Source organism: Rattus norvegicus, chromosome 9, assembly GCF_036323735.1.
Source record: "Rattus norvegicus strain BN/NHsdMcwi chromosome 9, GRCr8, whole genome shotgun sequence".
Taxonomy (NCBI): domain Eukaryota; kingdom Metazoa; phylum Chordata; class Mammalia; order Rodentia; family Muridae; genus Rattus; species Rattus norvegicus.
In genome coordinates this window covers 105,138,541-105,155,794 of record NC_086027.1, presented here as the reverse complement: position 1 = coordinate 105,155,794, position 17,254 = coordinate 105,138,541, and the positions used below count along the sequence as shown (strand labels likewise).

General features: G+C 36.0%; 1 protein-coding gene across 19 annotated transcripts in view; it reads left to right on the top strand.

Annotated features, from left to right (window-relative positions):
• Slco6d1 (solute carrier organic anion transporter family, member 6d1) overlaps positions 1 to 17,254 on the top strand; it is a 156,838-nt gene that overhangs the window by 31,480 nt on the left and 108,104 nt on the right. The window contains exon 7 of one of the 19 annotated variants that reach the window (XM_039084013.2): positions 7,697 to 7,755. The exons of the other annotated variants lie outside the window; for them this stretch is intronic. Within the exon in view, the coding sequence (XP_038939941.1) occupies positions 7,697 to 7,755 (59 nt within the window). The remainder of the gene's footprint in view (positions 1 to 7,696; positions 7,756 to 17,254) is intronic. 19 annotated transcript variants of the gene reach the window in all.

Sequence of the window (17,254 nt, the reverse complement as noted above, 5' to 3'; positions counted from 1 at the left end):
ATTTTGTGTAAATTACTAAATTACACATTTTCCATATAATAGAAAGAAACACCACCCTTATTTGATATTACTAAAGACTGCTCTACTGTTAGAGAATAATAATGCACGACTAATTATTTTGATTTATTTTTAATTGATTTGGTACAATTTTGTGTTTATTATCTCTGAAGAAATAAGTATGGCATTTAACAAAATTACATGAACTGGAAGAACTCTGTTTCAACACATAGCACCACTACAAATAAAACCTCAATATTTAAACCAAACTCCGTTGTTTCTCTGTATGACAAACAGGTCTATCAGAGTAGAAACAGACATAGGGATACATAGGGAGCCCATTCCAATGCTATAGTCCTGTACTGAATATTTCTGTCACCATTTATACCATTCTTTTTGGCATAGAGTTTGCATGGTTGTGATTTTCACATTGATTTTTCATTCGTACTTAGTTAATATTACACTGTGAATAACACTTCCAAGAGTCTTCACAATAACATCAACCAAATTTTCCTAACTCATAATAAAATTGCGTGCCTACCTAATTTTCAGTTATTTTCTGCTTTCTAGAGATATTTTTATTTTTCATTTTTCTTCTCAAAATTATCTCATTCCTTTTTAGAAAATATTTTGTTTTACAATTAAAATACAATACAGCTCTTCCTTTCCCCCTTTCTTCCCTCTTTCCGTTCCCATTTATACCAAGCCCCTGTTTTTTTTATTGGATATATTTCTTTTTTAATTTTTCATAATTTTATTTATCAAAGCAATGTTAATTGGAATAATTAGTTCCAGACTTCTTTTTCTTTCTTTTTTATTGGATATATTCCTTTATTTACATTTCAAATGTTATTCTCTTTCCTGGTTTCCTACCCATTAGCCCCCTACCCCTACCCCTACCCCTACCCCATAAATGTGTTCCCCCCGATCCATTCTCCCTTACCACCCCTCTGGACATTCCCCTGCCTTGGGGGTCCAACCTTGGCAGGACAGAGGACTTGCACTTCCTCCGGTGCCCCAACAAGGCTATTCTACTACATATGCAGATGGAGCACTGGGTCAGTCCATATATAGTCTTTGGGTAGTGGTTTAATCCCTGGAAACTCTGGTTGGTTGACATTGTTGTTCTTATTTGTTTGCAAGCCCTTTCAGCTCTTACAATCCTATCTCTAATTCCCCTAAATGGGTTCCTGTTGTTAGTTCAGTGATTTGTTGCTAGCATTGACCTCTGTATTGGACATGCTCTGGATGTGTCTCTCAGGAGAGATCTATATCCGGTCCCTTTCAGCATGCACCTTTTAGCTTCATCAATCTTATGTAGTTTTGGTGGCTGTATATATATGGGCCACATGTGGGGCAGGCTCTGAATGGCCGTTCCTTCAGTCGCTGCTCTAAACTTTGCCTCCATATCCCCTCCTATGGATATTTTTTGCCCTTACAGGAAGGAGTGGGAGTATCCGCATTTTGGTCATCCTTCTTCTTGAGCTTCCTGTGGTCTATGGATTGCATCTTGGGTAGTTCGAGCTATTGGGCTAATATCCACTTATCAATGAGTGCATTCCAAGTATGTTTTTCTGTGATTGGGTTATCACACTGAGCATGATATTTTCTAGTTTTTTCCATTTGCCTATGAATTTCATGAAGTCATTGTTTTTCATTGCTGAGTAGTATTCCATTGTGTAGATGTACCACATTTTTTAATCCATTCCTCTGTTGAAGGACATCTGACTTCTTTCCAGCTTCTGGCTATTATAAATAAGGCTGCTATGAACATAGTGGAGTATGTTTCTTTGTTTTTTGTTGGAGCATCTTTTGGGTATATGCCTAGGAGAGGTACAGATGGGTCCTCAGGTAGCAGAATGTCCAATTTTCTGAGGAAAATCCAGACTGATTTCCAGAGTGGTTGTACTAGTTTGCAGTCCCACCAACAATGGAAGAGTATTCCTCTTTCTCTACATTTTTACCAGCATCTGCTATCACCTGAATTTGTTTTTTTTTTTCTTAGACATTCTGACTGGCATGAGGTGGAATCTCAGGGTTGTTTTGATTTGCATTTCCCTGACGACTAATGATGTTGAAAATTTCTTCAGGTGCTTCTAGGCCACTCGATATTCCTAAGCTGAGAATATTTTGTTTAGTTCTGTTCCCCATTTTTAATAGGGTTATTTGGCTCTCTGGAGCCTATTTCCTTGAGTTCTTTCTATATTTTGGATAAAAGCCTTCTATCAGATGTAGGATTGGTAAAGTCTCTGAAGAAAGAAATTGATCTCATAAGATGGAAAGTTCTCCCATGCTCATGATTGGCAGGATTAATATAGTAAAAATGGCCATTTTTCCAAAAGCGATCTACAGATTCAATTCTTCCCCATCAAAAGTCCAAGTCAATTCTTTATAGAGATAAAAAGAGTAATTTGCAAATTTATTTGGAATAACAAAAACACAGGATATTGAAATCTATACTCAACAATAAAAGAACTTCTGGGGGAATCAACATCACTGACCTCAAGTAGTATTACAGAGCAATAGTCATAAAAACTGTATAGTATTGGTACAGCAACAGGAAGCTAGATATGTGGAATAGAATTGAAGACCCAGAATTAAACCCACACACCTATGGTCAGTTGATCTTTGTCAAAGGAGCTAAAACCATCTAGTAGAAAAAAAGATAGCATTTTCAATAAATGGTCCTGGTTCAACTGGAGGTCATAATGGAGAAGAATGCAAATTGAACCAGTCTTATCACCCTGTACAAAGCTTAAGTTCAAGTGGATCAAGGACTTCCACATCAAACCAGATACACTCAAATTAATAGAAAAAAGAATGGGGAAAAGTCTCGAACACATGGGCTTTGGGGAAAATTTCCTGAACAAAACACCAATGGCTTATGTTCTAAGATCAGGAATCAATAAATGGGACCTCATAAAACTGCAAAACTTCTGTAAGGCAAAGGACACTGTCATTAGGATAAACAGCAACCAACAGTTTGGTAAAAGATCCTTACCAATCCTTTTTCTTAACTGAAGAGAAAGAACTACAGGCAAATAGGATCACTGAGGGAAAGGTAATAACCTTTACTAGTGAAGAGGACCTTTTCAGTTTTAACTAGCTACTTCTATTGCTCTTAGTCCCTTCTTTGAAGCACAACATCTCAGGATGTAAGAAGTGTAGTTGGTTTCTCATTTACTTAAGAGTAAATATCTGCATTATAAGTAAATACATACTGTATTTATCTCTCTGGGTCTTGGTTACCTCACTCAGATAGATGGTTTTCTAGTTCCTTCCATTTGCTTGCAAGTTCCATGATGTCATTTTTAACAGTCGAGGAACACTAAGTTGTGCAAATGTACCACATACCCCACATATCTTTCATCCATTCTTCAGATGGACATGGCAAATAGGAATCGATATAGAGAGTGAAAAAGGTCACTCACTTCTTTGGTATGGTACTTGAGATGAGGATGGTCATTGGGTCTGTTTTTTTCGTTTTGTTTTGTTTTGTTTTGTTTTGCTTTTTTTGTTTTTTGTTTTTTGTTTTTGTTTTTGTTTTTTGTTTGTTTTAGGTAATTGTCGGTACACTTCCCTAGACCATTTGTTAAATAGAATGATTTTGCCTTCCTGAGTAGAATGATTTTGCTCATTGTATATTATCACCATCTGTCACATATATATTTGGGAAGTTTTTTTCCCATATGGATGATATCAGTTAATTCTAGTAAAGGTTTCTTTGTTCTTATCTTTTATTGGTTATTTTCTTTATTTATATTTCAAATGTTATCCCTTTTTGGGTTCCCCTCATAAACCCTTTATCCTATTCTGTTAAGGGTTTCTACTGCAGAAAAGAAGCTTTTGATCTCATGAGATTCCAAATCTCCATTTTTGACATTATTTCTTAAGCTAGTGAAGTCATATTTAGAAATCCCCCCCTTTTTTTTGGAGCTGGGGACTGAACCCAGGGCCTCGCGCTTGCTAGGCAAGCACTCTACCGCTGAGCTAAATCTCCAACCCTCGTAGAAATCCCTTTCTTTATCTTTAAATGTACCTAATTTATCCTCAAGTAGTTTCAGTTTCAGGTATAATACTTGGGTAGGCCATTGATCCATTTGTAACTGACTTTTGTGCAGGATGAGACACAATTTTTTTTAATTGGAGATTTTATTTTTATTTACATTTCAACTGTTATTCCTTTTCTTGGTTTCCCGGACATAAGCTTTTAATTCAATTTTTCTCCCCTTCTTCTATAAGGGTTTCCCCACAATTCTGCCAACATATCCCTATACTGGGTGTCCAACCTTGTCAGAACCAAGTGCTTCTCCTTCCATTGGTGCCCAAGAAGGCCTTCCTCTGCTACATATACAGTTGGAACCATATCTTTGGGTAGTGGTTTAGACACTGGGAGCTCTGGTTAGTAGACATTGATTTTCTTATGGGTTGCAAGCCCCTTCAGTTCTTCAGTCTTTCCTCTAATTCCTCCAACAGGGGTCCCATTCTCAGTTAAGTTGTTTACTGCTAGCATTTGCATCTGTATTTGACATGCTCTGGCTGTGTCTCTCAGGAGAGATCTATATCCGGTTCCTGTCAACATGCCCTTCTTAGCTTCATCAATCTTATCTAGTCTTAGTGGCTGTATATGTATTTAATGGGCACATGTGGGGCAGACTATGAATGGCCATTCCTTCAGTCACTGCTCTAAACTCTGCCTTCATATCTCCTCTTATGAATATGTTTGTTCCCCCTTTTAAGAAGGAGTGAAGCATTGGCATTTTGGTCATCCTTTTTCTTAAACTTTATGAGGTCTGTGTGTTGTATCTTGGGTAATTCGAGCTTTTGGGCTAATATTCACTTATCAGTGAGTACATATCATATGTGATTTTCTGTGATTGGGTTACTTCACTCAAGATGAGATTTTCTTGTTCAATCCATTTGCCTATGAATTTCATGAGGTCATTGTTTTTGATAGCTGAGTAGTATTCCATTGTGTAGATGTACCATATTTTCTGTATCCATTCCTCTGTTGAAGGGTATCTGGGTTTTTTCCTGCTTCTGGCTATTATAAATAAGGCTGCTATGAACAAAATGGAGCATGTTTCTTTGTTATATGTTGGAACATCTTTTGGGTATATGCCCAGGAGAGGTATAGCTGGGTCCTCAGGTAGTGCAAAGTCTAATTTACTGAGGAACCTCCAGAATGAATTCCAGAAGTGGTTGTATCAGTTTGCAATCCCAAAAACAATGGAGGAGTGTTACTCTTTCTTCACATCCTTGCCAGCATCGGTTGTCATCTGAATTTTTGATCTTAGCCATTCTGACTGGCATGAGGTGGAATCTCAGGGTTGTTTTGATTTGCATTTCCGTGATGACTAAGAATGTTGAGCATTTCTTTAGGTACTTCTTAGCCATTCAATATTCCTCAGCTAAGAATTCTTCTTTTGCTCTGTACTCCATTTTTAATAGGGTTATTTGGCTCTCTGGATTCTATCTTCTTGAATTCTTTGTATATTTTGGATATTAGTCCTGTATCAGATGTTGGATTGGTAAAGATCTTTTCCCAATGTGTAGGTTGCCATGTTTTTCTAATGACAGTGTCCTTTGCCTTACAGAAGCTTTGCAATTTTATGAGTTCCCATTTGTCGATTCTGGATCTTAGAGCATTAGCCATTGGTGTTTTGTTCAGGAAATTTTCCATAAAGCCCATATGTCTGAGACTCTTCCCCACTTTTATTCTATTAGTTCGAGTGTATCTGTTTTGATGTGGAGGTCCTTGATCTAATTGGACTTAAGCTTTTTACAGGGCGATAAAAATGGTTCAATTTGCATTCTTCTACATGCTGACCTCCATTTGAACCAGCACCACTTGTTGAAAATGCTATCTTTTTTCCATTGGATGGTTTTAGCTCCTTTGTCAAAGGTCAAATGACCATAGATGTGTGGGTTCATTTCTGGGCCTTCAATTCTATTCTACTGAAATACTTGCCTGTACCAATACCATAAAGTTTTTTTATCACTATTGCTCTGTAATATTGCTCAAGGTGAGGGATGGTGATTCCCCAGAAGTTCTCTTATTGTTGAGTATAGTTTTTGTAATTCTGTGTTTTGTTTTATTCCAAATCGATTTGAAAATTACTCTTTCTAACCTGTGAAGAATTGTCTTGGAATTTTGATGAAGATTACATTGAGTTGAATCTGTAGATTGCTTTTGGCAAAATGTCTTTTTACTATATTAATCCTGCCAATCCATGAGCATAGGAGGTCTTTCCATCTCCTGAGATGTTCTTCAATTTCTTTCTTCAGAGATATAAACCACTTGCTTGGTTAGAGTCACAGATGTATGACTATTGTGAAGGGAATCCTTTCCCTAATTTCTTTCTCAGCCATTTTATCCTTTGAGTAGAGTAAGGCAACTGATTTGTTTGGGTTAATTTTATAGCCAGCCACTTCTCTGAAGTTGTTTATCAGGCTTAGTAGTTCTCTGGTGGAACTTTTGGAGTACTTAACTATACTATCATATCTTCTGCAAATTGTTATATTTTGACTTCTTCCTTTCCAATGTTCATCCCTTTGGCCTCCTTTTGTGGTCTGATTGTTCTGGCTAGAACTTCAAATACTATATTGAATAAGTAGGGAGAAAGTAGGAAGCCTTGTCTAGTCCCTGATTTTAGTGGGATTGCTTCAAGTTTCTCTCCTTTTAGTTTAATGTTAGCTACTAGTTTGCTGTATATTGCTTTTACTATGATTAGGTTGGGCCTTGAATTGCTGATCTTTCCAGGACGTTATAATGAAGGGGTGTTGAATTTTCTCAAGTGCTTTTTCAGCCTCTAAGAAAATTATCATGTGGTTTTTATCTTTGAGTTTGTTTATATAGTGGGCTAAGTTGATGGATTTCCACATATTGAATGATCCCTGCATCCCTGGGATAAACCCTACTTGATCATGATGGATGATTGTTTTGATGTGTTGTTGGATTTGGTTTGTAAAAATGTTATTGAGTATTTTTACGTTGATAGTAAAAAAGGAAATTTGTCTGAAGTTCTATTTCTTTGTTGGGTCTTTGTGTGGTTTAGGTATAAGTATAATTCTGGATTCATAGAAGGAATTTGGTAGTGGTTTGTCTGTTTCTATTTTGTGGAATAGTTTATACAGTATTGGTATGAGATCTTCTATGAAGGTCTGATAGAATTCTGCACTTTATAAATCCATCTGGTCCTGGGCTGTTTTTGGTTGGGAGACTTTGATTATCAGATTCTATTTCTTTAGGAGTTATGGGGTTTCTTAGATGGTTAATATTTTTCTGATTTTTGGTACCTGGTATTTGTCTAGAAAATTGTCCATTTCCTCCAAATATTCCAGTTTTGTTGAGTATAGGCATTTTTAGTAGGATCACTTTACTTTTGAAGTTTCCTCAGATTCTGTTGTTATGTCTCCCTTTTCATTTCTGATTTTCTTAATTTGGATACACTTTCTGTGCCCTCTGTTTATTCTGGCTAGGGTTAATTTATCTTTTTGGTTTTCTCAGAGAAACAGCTTTTGGTTTTGTTGATTCTTCCTATAGTCCTTTTTGTTTCTACTTTGTTGATTTCAACTCTGAGTTTGATCATTTCCTGCCTTCTACTACTCTTGGGTATATTTGCTTAACTTTTGTTTTAGAGCTTTTAGGTGTGCTATCAAGCTGCTGATGTATGCTCTCTCCTGTTTCTTTTTGCAGGCACTCAGAAATATGGGTTTTCCACTTAGCATTCCTTTCAGTGCATCCCATAAGTTTGGGTATGTTGTGCCTTCATTTTTATTAAATTCTAAGAAGTCTTTAATTTATTTCTTTATTTCATCCTTGACCAAGTTATCAATGAATAGAGCATTGTTCAACATCCATGTATATGTGGGCCTTTTGTCGTTTCTTTGTTGTTATTGAAGACCAGCCTTAGTCCATTGTCATCTGACAGGATGCTTGGGATTATTCCTATCTTCCTGTATCTGTTGAGGCCTATTTTGTGTCCGATTATATGGTCAGTTTTGGAGAAGGTACCATGAGGTGCTGAAAGAAGATGTATCCTTTCATTTTAGGATAAAATGTTCTATGAATATCTGTTATGTCCATTTGGTTTATGTTATTGTTGTAAAAATATAAAAAATAAAGTGCTGTCTTTTGTCTTTTATCTGCTCTAGGGCCAGCACTGCGGTGCCCCATGATATCTGATAGTTATCTTAAAACTCAGTCAGCAAAGCCTCTCAAATGCTCTGCTTCATCCCACATCACACTGCTGAAGGCCTCTCTCTCAGCCTGGCAGCGATCTCTCTCCTTATCTAGTTCCCAAGGCAGGTTTCCATGCCAGAAACACACATCCCAATTCTGCCGTGGCCCAGTGTCTCCAGCTGCCTCACACTTTCCTACACTCAAACCGTCACATAAAAGAACACACAACACAACCTCTGACCCAATTGATAAGATATAATTGCCCACCTAAACATACAATGCCCAATACACATCCATCCCTTAAGAACATTAATAACAACCTGTAAATACACAGAGTGGAATTTTACGTCAGCTTCCATTTTCTCTCTGCCACGGCTAGTCTCTATGTCCCTCCTATTTCTCCTCTTTCTGTTCCAGTCTCCTCCTCCTCCCCCTCCCCCTCCCCCTCCAAACTTTTCTCCTGCCCATTCTTCCTTCTCATCAAATGACAGGCCTCCTTCTATCCTGTACCTGCCCTCACCTGTATTTTACAAAGTAAATGTGGAGAAGGTTCTGGTAAAGTCACCTGAGTCCTGAGTACATGACTAGGCATCTGTCCTTGGGGCAGTGGAATTAGCATCAAAATACAGATAACTTCAGGGCAAACCACAATAGGTTTAAAACTTCTGTTAGTTTCTCTATGTCTCTGTTCAATTTCTGTTTCCATGATCTGTCCATTGATGAGAGTCGGGTATTGAAATCTCCTACTATTATTGTGTGAGGTGCAATGTGTGATTTGAGCTTTAGTAAGGTTTCTTTGAAGAATGTAGTTGCCCTTGCACTTGGACCATAGATATTTAGGATTGAGAGTTCATCTTGGTGAACCAATATCAGTTGAATCCCTTATTCACTCATCCTTGATTTCTGACCACAGCATTAATGGCCTAATATTGTTTTTACATTTAGTACTTGCATTTTCATATGCCAAGATTTCTATCAAATTCCAAAATAACAAACAGATCATCTGACTTCTAATTTCATTTTTAGGCATACAACTATAGTATATCATTTCTTTATTGTATTTTTTCATACAATGGGTCATAATCTATAAATCCTTTATATCCATAAAATGATTTTATTCAGTATATTGCAAATATTTTATTATACTTCTTTAGTGATTTTTAGCAATAAAAAGAAACTCTTAAATTACTTGAAAAAATACTTGTCTGGTATCAGGGTCTGTTATAGTTTTATTCACAGCTCAAACAAATCTTTGTAAAAAAAAATCAGTGAAGTCTTTTCCAGAGCCTTGTACAATGTTTGTAAATGTAGCAAACTTTTTCCTGGGCTCCTCAATTTGTTCCAAGCTCTTGAATCCACTAAATGACATTGTTCTATAGCATCAAATTAAAATTCTTCTTGTGTATCAGAATATTAGCATTCTCTGGGCAACTGATCTTTGACTATATTTTTCCCATCGCTCTGTTTTATTCTTAACCATTGCCATTACAGACTGGCATCTAGTAGAGCTTTCACAAATCCTGTCCAGTCTTAGGGAATAATTATATTTTGAGTAGGCCATTTGTTTAGAATTTGATTCACATAAGGGAAATGTCCCTCATAGGAAATTGTGGCCTCTTTAAACATCTTAGATTATCACACACAACATCATCCTATCTTGTCCTAAACTTGTTAGACCTCATTAGGTGACATATGGTATGCAACTATTGGGAGAGGTGTTGATGGTGATCTCATAATCCAGAACCAACTGACCCTGACTCTGGTGGTGTGGTAGGTTTGAAATTAATTCTTTCTCTCAAAAGAGGTTGTTTCATCAAATTGTCTTCCCACCATTTCAGCTTTCCTTTGTCCTGATCAGTGGGAAAGCTTCTTTATTTTATTTTTTCTTCTTTTATTTTCTCCTGCAAGAAACTCCTATCCTCTTGCTTACTCGCCAGGTCAGAGCACTCTTTTCTTTTCTTTGTTTATTTCTTCCTTGCTTTTTTTTGAAATCTTGTGTGTTTTATTTATATTATTGGATTTTTTATTTACATTTCAAATGTTATCTCCTTTTCCAGTTTCCAGTCCATAAACCCTTTATCATATGCCCCCTCCCCCTTCTTCTGTAAGTATGTTCCCCCACCCAACTACCAACCACTTCCCGCCTCCCTGCTATGACTTCCCCTATACTGGCACATCCAGCCTAGGCAGAACCAAGGGCTTCTCTACCACTGGTGCTCCAACAAGGTCATCCTCTGCTACATATGCAGGTATAGCCATGGGTTTGTCTGTGTGCACTTTTTGATGGTGGTTTATTCCCTGGGAGCTCTGTTTGGTTGGAATTGTTCTTATGTGAGTGCATACCCCTTCATCTCCTTCAAACTTTTCTCTAACTCCTCCAATGGAGAACACATCTCAGTTCAATGGTTGTCTTTGAGCATCCGCCTCTGTATTTGTCTTGCTCTGGTACAGCCTCTCAGGAGACAGGTATATCAGGCTCCTTTCAGCATATACTTCCTAGCATCACCAATATTGGCTGGATTGGTGGCTGTATGTTTATGGTCTGGATCCACAGGTGGAGAAGGCTCTGAATGGCCATTCCTTAAGTCTCTGCTCCAAACTTTGTTTCCAGATCTCCTCCTATGAGTATTTTTGTTGCCCCTTTTAAGAAGGACTGAAGCATCCACGCTTTGTTCATCTTCCTTCCTGAGCTTCATGTGGTCTATGGATTGTGTCTTGGGTAATCCCAGCTTTCAGACTAATATCCACTTATGGGTGAGTGCATATTATGTGTGGGTTTCTTTGTGTGTGTGTGTGTGTGTGTGTGTGTGTGTGTGTGTGTGTGAGATTGGGTTACCTCACTCAGGATGATATTTTCTAGTTCCATCCAGATGCCTATGAATTTCATGATTACATTGTTTTGAATAGCTGAATAGTACTCCGTTTTTAGAGGCACAACATTTTCTGTATCCATTCCTCTGTTGAAGGACATCTGGGTTCTATTCCAGATTCTGATTATTATAAATAAGGCTGCTATGAACAAAGTGGAACATGTGTCCTTGCTATATGTTGGAGCTTCTTTTGAGTATATACCATGGAATGGTGTAGCTGGGTCCTTAGGCAGTATTATGTCCAATTTTTTGAGTAACCTCCAGACTGATTTTCAGAGTGGCTGTACCAGATAGCAATCCCACCAATAATGGGGAAGAGTTCCTCTTTCTGTGCATTGTCATCCACATCTGCTTTCACCTGAGTTTTTGATCTTAGCTATTCTGACTGGTTTGAGGTGGAATCTTAGGGCTGTTTGGATTTGCATTTTCCTATGACTAAGGATGTTGAACATTTCTTTAGGTACTTTTCAACCATTCAATATTCTTCAGCTGAGAATTCTTTGTTTAGCTCTGTACTCCATTTTTAAAGATAGGGTTATTTGACTGTCTAGAGTTTAAATTCTTGAGTTTTTGCTTATGTTGGATATTAGCTCTCTATTAAATGTATGATTACTAAAAGATCTTTTCCCAAACTACTGGTTGTCATTTGCCTTATGACAATGTCTTTTGCCTTACAGAATCTTTGCAATTTTATGAATTATTGATTCTTGATCTTATAGAACAATCCATTGGTGTTCTGATCAGGAAATTTTCCCCAGAGTCCATGTGTTTGAGGCTCTTCCCCACTTTTACTTCTGTTGGTTTGAGTGTATCTGGTTGTATGTGGATATCCTTGTGCTACTTGGACTTGAGATTTGTACTGGGCAAGAAGAATGGATCAATTTGCATTATTCTACATTCTGACCACCAGTTGAATGAGCACTATTTCCTGAAAATGCTATCTTTTTTCCACTGGATTGTTTTAGCTTCTTTTTTAAAGTGACAAGGATCAAGTGATCATAGATGTGTGCATTTATTTATGGGTTTTCAATTCTAATCCTGTCTCTGTACCAATACCATGCAGTTTAATATCACAATTGAAGTGTAATACAGCTTGAGATCAGGAATGGTGATTTTCCCAGAAGTACTTTTATTATTGAGGATATTTATCGATAACATGGATTAATGTTATTCCTTATGGATTTTCAAATTGCTCTAAGTCTAGGAAAAATTGAGCTGGAATTTTTATGGGTATTGTACTGAATCTGCAGATTGTTTTAAGCAAGATGGCCACTTTTACAATACTGATCTGGCCAATCCACGAGCATGAGAATCTCTCTATATTCTGAGATATTCTTTAATTTCTTTCTTCAGAGACTCAAAGTTCTTGTTATACAATTCTTTCACTTGCTTGGTTAGAGTCACACTAAAGTATTTTATATTATTTGTGACTATCGTGAAAGGTGTAGTACCTGTAATTTCTTGCTCAGCCTGTGTACCTTTTGAGTAGAGAAGAGCCACTGATTTGTTTGAACTAATTTTATATCCAGCCACTTTGCTTAAGTTGTTTATTAGTCTGAGAAGTTCTCTGGCGGAACTTTTAGGGTCACAAAACATACTATCATATCATCTGCAGTTAGTGATATTTTGAATTCTTTCTTTCCAATTTGTATCCCCTTGTCTTCTTTTGTTGTCTGATTCCTCAGGCTAGGACTTTGAGTACTATGTTGAAAAGGTATGGAGAGTGGGCAGCCTTGTCTAGTCCCTGATTTTAGTGGGATTGCTGCAAGTTCCTCTCCATTTAGTTTAATGGTGGCTACTGGTTTGCTGTATATTGCTTTTACTCTGTTTAGCAGAGTAATCTGGACCTTGATTTCCTGATTTTTCCAAGACTTTTATCACGAAGGGGTGTTGAATTTTGTCAAAAGCTTTCTTGACATCTAATGTGATGATCATGCAGTTTTTTCTTTGAGTTTTCTTATATAGTGGATTCTTTTATAGATTTCTGAATATTGAACTATCAGTGCATCCTGGGGATGAAACCTACTTGATCATGATTGATGATTGTATTGATAGGTTCCTAGATTCAGTTTGCAAGAATTGTATTGAGTAATTTCACATCAATATTTATAAAGGAAATTGGTCTAAAATTTTCTTTCTTTGTTGGGTCTTTTGAGGTTTTGATGAGAGCATAATTCTGACTTCATAAAAGGAATTGGGTGGGGTTCCTTCTGTTTCTATTTTGTTTAAGAGTTTGGAGAGTATTGGTATTAGGTTTTCTAGGAAGTTCTGATAGAATTCTGCACTAAATACATCTGGTCCTTGGCTTTGTTTTGGTGGGAGACTTAAAATAACTGCTTCTATTTCTTTTTTTTTTAAACTTAGTGTGTATTTTATTTGAGTTCTGATTTTGAAGGAGCAACGGTCATATGGGGTCAGAATCTCCATGCATTCCTTTTCTTTCTTTTTTTTAAAAATTTTTTTTATTATTATCTTGAGAGACACAGAGACACAGCCAGAATACAGCAAATACAGAGGCGAATGCCAGCAGCAAACCACTGAACTGAGAATAGGTCCCCCGTTGAAGGAATCAGAGAAAGAACTGGAAGAGCTTGAAGGGGCTCGAGACCCCATATGTACAACAATGTCAAGCAACCAGAGCTTCCAGGGACTAAGCCACTACCTAAAGACTATACATGGACTGACCCTGGACTCTGACCTCATAGGTAGCAATGAATATCCTAGTAAGAGCACCAGTGGAAGGGGAAGCCCTGGGTCCTGCTAAGGCTTCTATTTCTTTAGGAGTTATGGGACTGTTTAGCTGGTTTATCTGATCTTGATTTAACTTTGGTACCTGGTATTTGTTTAGAAAATTGTTCATTTCATTCAGATTTTCCAGTTTTGTTGAGTATAGACATTTGTAGTTTATATGATGATTTTTTTTAATTTCCTCAGAATCTGTTATGTTACTCTTTTCATTTCTGATTCTTTTTATTTGGATACTCTCTCTGTGCCCTCTGGTTATCTCTCTAAGGGTTTATCCAGCTTGTTAGTAATCTCAAAGATCCACCTCAATGTTTTGTTGATTCTTTGTTTATTACTTTTTGTTTCTACTTGGTTCATTCCAGTCTTATATTATTTCCTGCTGTCTATTCCTCTTGCGTCTATTTGCTTCATTTTGTTCTAGAGCTTTTAGGTGTGCTGTCAATCTCCTAGTATATGCTCTCTCCAGTTTCTTTTTGGAGGCACTGAGAGCTATGAGTTTTCCTTGTAGCAATGTTTTCATTGTGTCCCATAAGTTTGGGTACATTGTGCCTTCATTTTCATCAAGTTCTAAAGTCTTTAATTTCTTCCTTTATTTCTTCTTTGATCAAGTTATCATTGAGTAGAGCACAGTTTGGGCTTCCTGTAGTTTTTCTTGTTATTGAAGACCATCCTTAGTCCATGGTGATTTGATAGGATGCATGGGATTATTTCAAATTTCTTGTATCTGTGGAGGCTTGTTTATATGGTCAAATTTGGAGATGGTATTATGAGATACTAACAAGAAGTTATATTCTTCTGATTTAGGAAGAAATGTTCTATAGATATATATTAAATCCATTTGGTTCATAACTTCCATTTGTTTCTCTGTGTCTCTGTTCAGTTTCCGTTTCCATGATCTGTCCATTGCCTGGAATGGGGTGTTGAAGCCTCCCACTATTAGTATGACATATAGTATGTGCTTTGACCTTTAGTAATGTTTCTTTTATAAATGAAGGTACCCTTGCATTTGGACCAGAGGTATTCAGGATTAAGAATACATCTTGGTGGATTTTTATCTTTGATGAGTATAAAGTGTCCTTCCTTATTTTTTTGATGACTTTCGGTTGAAAGTTGATTTTTTTTGATATTAGAATGATATTAGAATTAATCCAGCTTGTTTTGGGGACCATTTGCTTGGCAATTTTTTTTCTAGCCTTTTATTCTGAGGTTGTGTCTGTCTTTGTCACTCACGTGTGTTTCTTATATGAAGGAAAATGCTGGGTCCTCTGTAAGTCGCCAGTCTGTAAGTCTATGTCTCTTTATCGAGAAATTGAATCCATTGACATTAAGAGATATTAAGGAATAATACTTATTGCATCCTGTTATTTTTGTTGTTATAAGTGGAATTATATTTGTGTGTCTCTCTTCTTTTGGGTTTGTTGCAAGAAGATTACATTCTTGCTTTTTCAAGGGTGGAGTTTCCACCCTTGTGTTTTCTATCTATTATCCTTTGTAGGGCTGGATTTGTGGAAAGATTTGTATAAATTTGGTTTTGTCCTAGAATATATTGATTTCTTTATCTATATTAATTGTGAGTCTTGCTGGATTCAGTATCCTGGGCTGACAATTGTGTTCTCTTAGGGTCTGTATGACATCTGTCCAGGATCTTCTGGCTTTCATAGTCTTTGGTGGGAAGTTTGGTATAATTATGAAAGGTCTGCATTTGTATGTTAATTTATATGTTAATTAAATTGTCTATTAATTCTTGAAGCAAACTATATGTGGCAAGCATTTTATCCTGAACAGAGTTAGTCTCTTCATTCCAGTGGTTGCTTTCTTTCCTACACAGACAGTTATTTTTTTAAATCATCTCATTTGTTTGCATCCTCTCTCTCTTCTGGTCTGTAGAGGTCATAGACATAAAATGTTATCATTGTTGATATAGTGTAGCCTCAATCTTCCGTCCTACCAGACAGAGTTTATGTTATTATGTTCACCTTTTTTTCACCTAAGTTGATGTTCTCTACAGATTGAAAGACAAGTGTGAGTTCATAGTTTTCTGCAAGTAGACATTTATTTATTGAAGAATCTGTCTCTTCTTCAGTGCACATTTTTTGATCATTCATCAAAAAATCAACAGGCTATTGATGATTGTCCCTACAGAGTTCTGTCTTTGGTCCATGGTCATGCTTCTTTGTCTACTCTGGTTTACATTATTCTTGATATCAGGTATTCTGACATGTCCACGTGTTTTGCGTTCCAGATTAATTCAGCTTATTGGCATCATGTTTTTACCTTTGGAATTTCAATATTGTTTTTAATAGTTCTCAAATAATACCACTGGTGTTTTATTAAAGTTACATTGAATATATAAATCAATTTTTGTTTTCAGGGTTAATTCTTTATATCATTTTCCTGTAAGTTATTTTCTTTTCTCTGTGTGTCTACCTCAATATCTTTAATGGTGTTTTACTATAGAGGCGATTCATTTCCAAGGTTAAACTTATTTCTGGGTATTTTCTTGATTGTTAGCTGTTTTGATTGTGATTACTTTCGTGATTTCTTTCTCAGCAAGTTCATCTGTCTATGCAAATGTGACTATCCTATATAGTTTAATTTTGTACACAACAAATTTTCTGAATTAAGACATCAATTTTAATAATTTATTTTTTAGGTTTCTCTGCTCATAAAAGCATGTAATCTTTTAACTGTGACATTGACCCTGTACCTTGTTATAATTTACTATTAATCTAAACCAAACATTGCATTGTGGATTAAAATATAACTACAGAATTGTAAATAACGCAGAAACTTATTTAGCAATGATACCTAAAAAATTTCATGAAGCAAATTGAATCCAAACTACTACTTTCAATAACTACTTTGGTAAATTAACTATGTTAAAATTATAATTCATAAATGGCTATGTCTATACATAATATACATAGCCCAATAATCTATAAATTCAGTGCAATGAGGAATTTATATTTTAAAGAATGACAAATTCCCCATTTGAATTTAAGTAAACCACAGTTATAGTGTAGACAACTTAATAATTTGTTGTCTATGTGTATACATATGCACATTATAAGAATTACTTGATACATGATATAAGCAGTGGGAAGAATACATAGTTCAGTGTATGCAATAATAAATATCAGAATACTGACCCTAGAATATTTGTAGTGCATTGAAGAACAAATGAATTTTAGAAAGTTTTAACTAATATAAAACATAAAATTATGTTAGATAATAAAAAGGAAATATATTTCTCTTTTTAATTAATTTGTAGGCAGTACAGTAAACTAGTAATGGTTACCTAAATGCAAGAAGTTAATACTTAGAATATATAGAAAAATTTTAGGTAATAAACACAAAGGAAGTTTAATTGAATAGCATATATAAACACACACTGAACATCTAAATTATAAGAAATATACATGTTTGTGCTTACTGACATGTATGTAGATGTTAATGT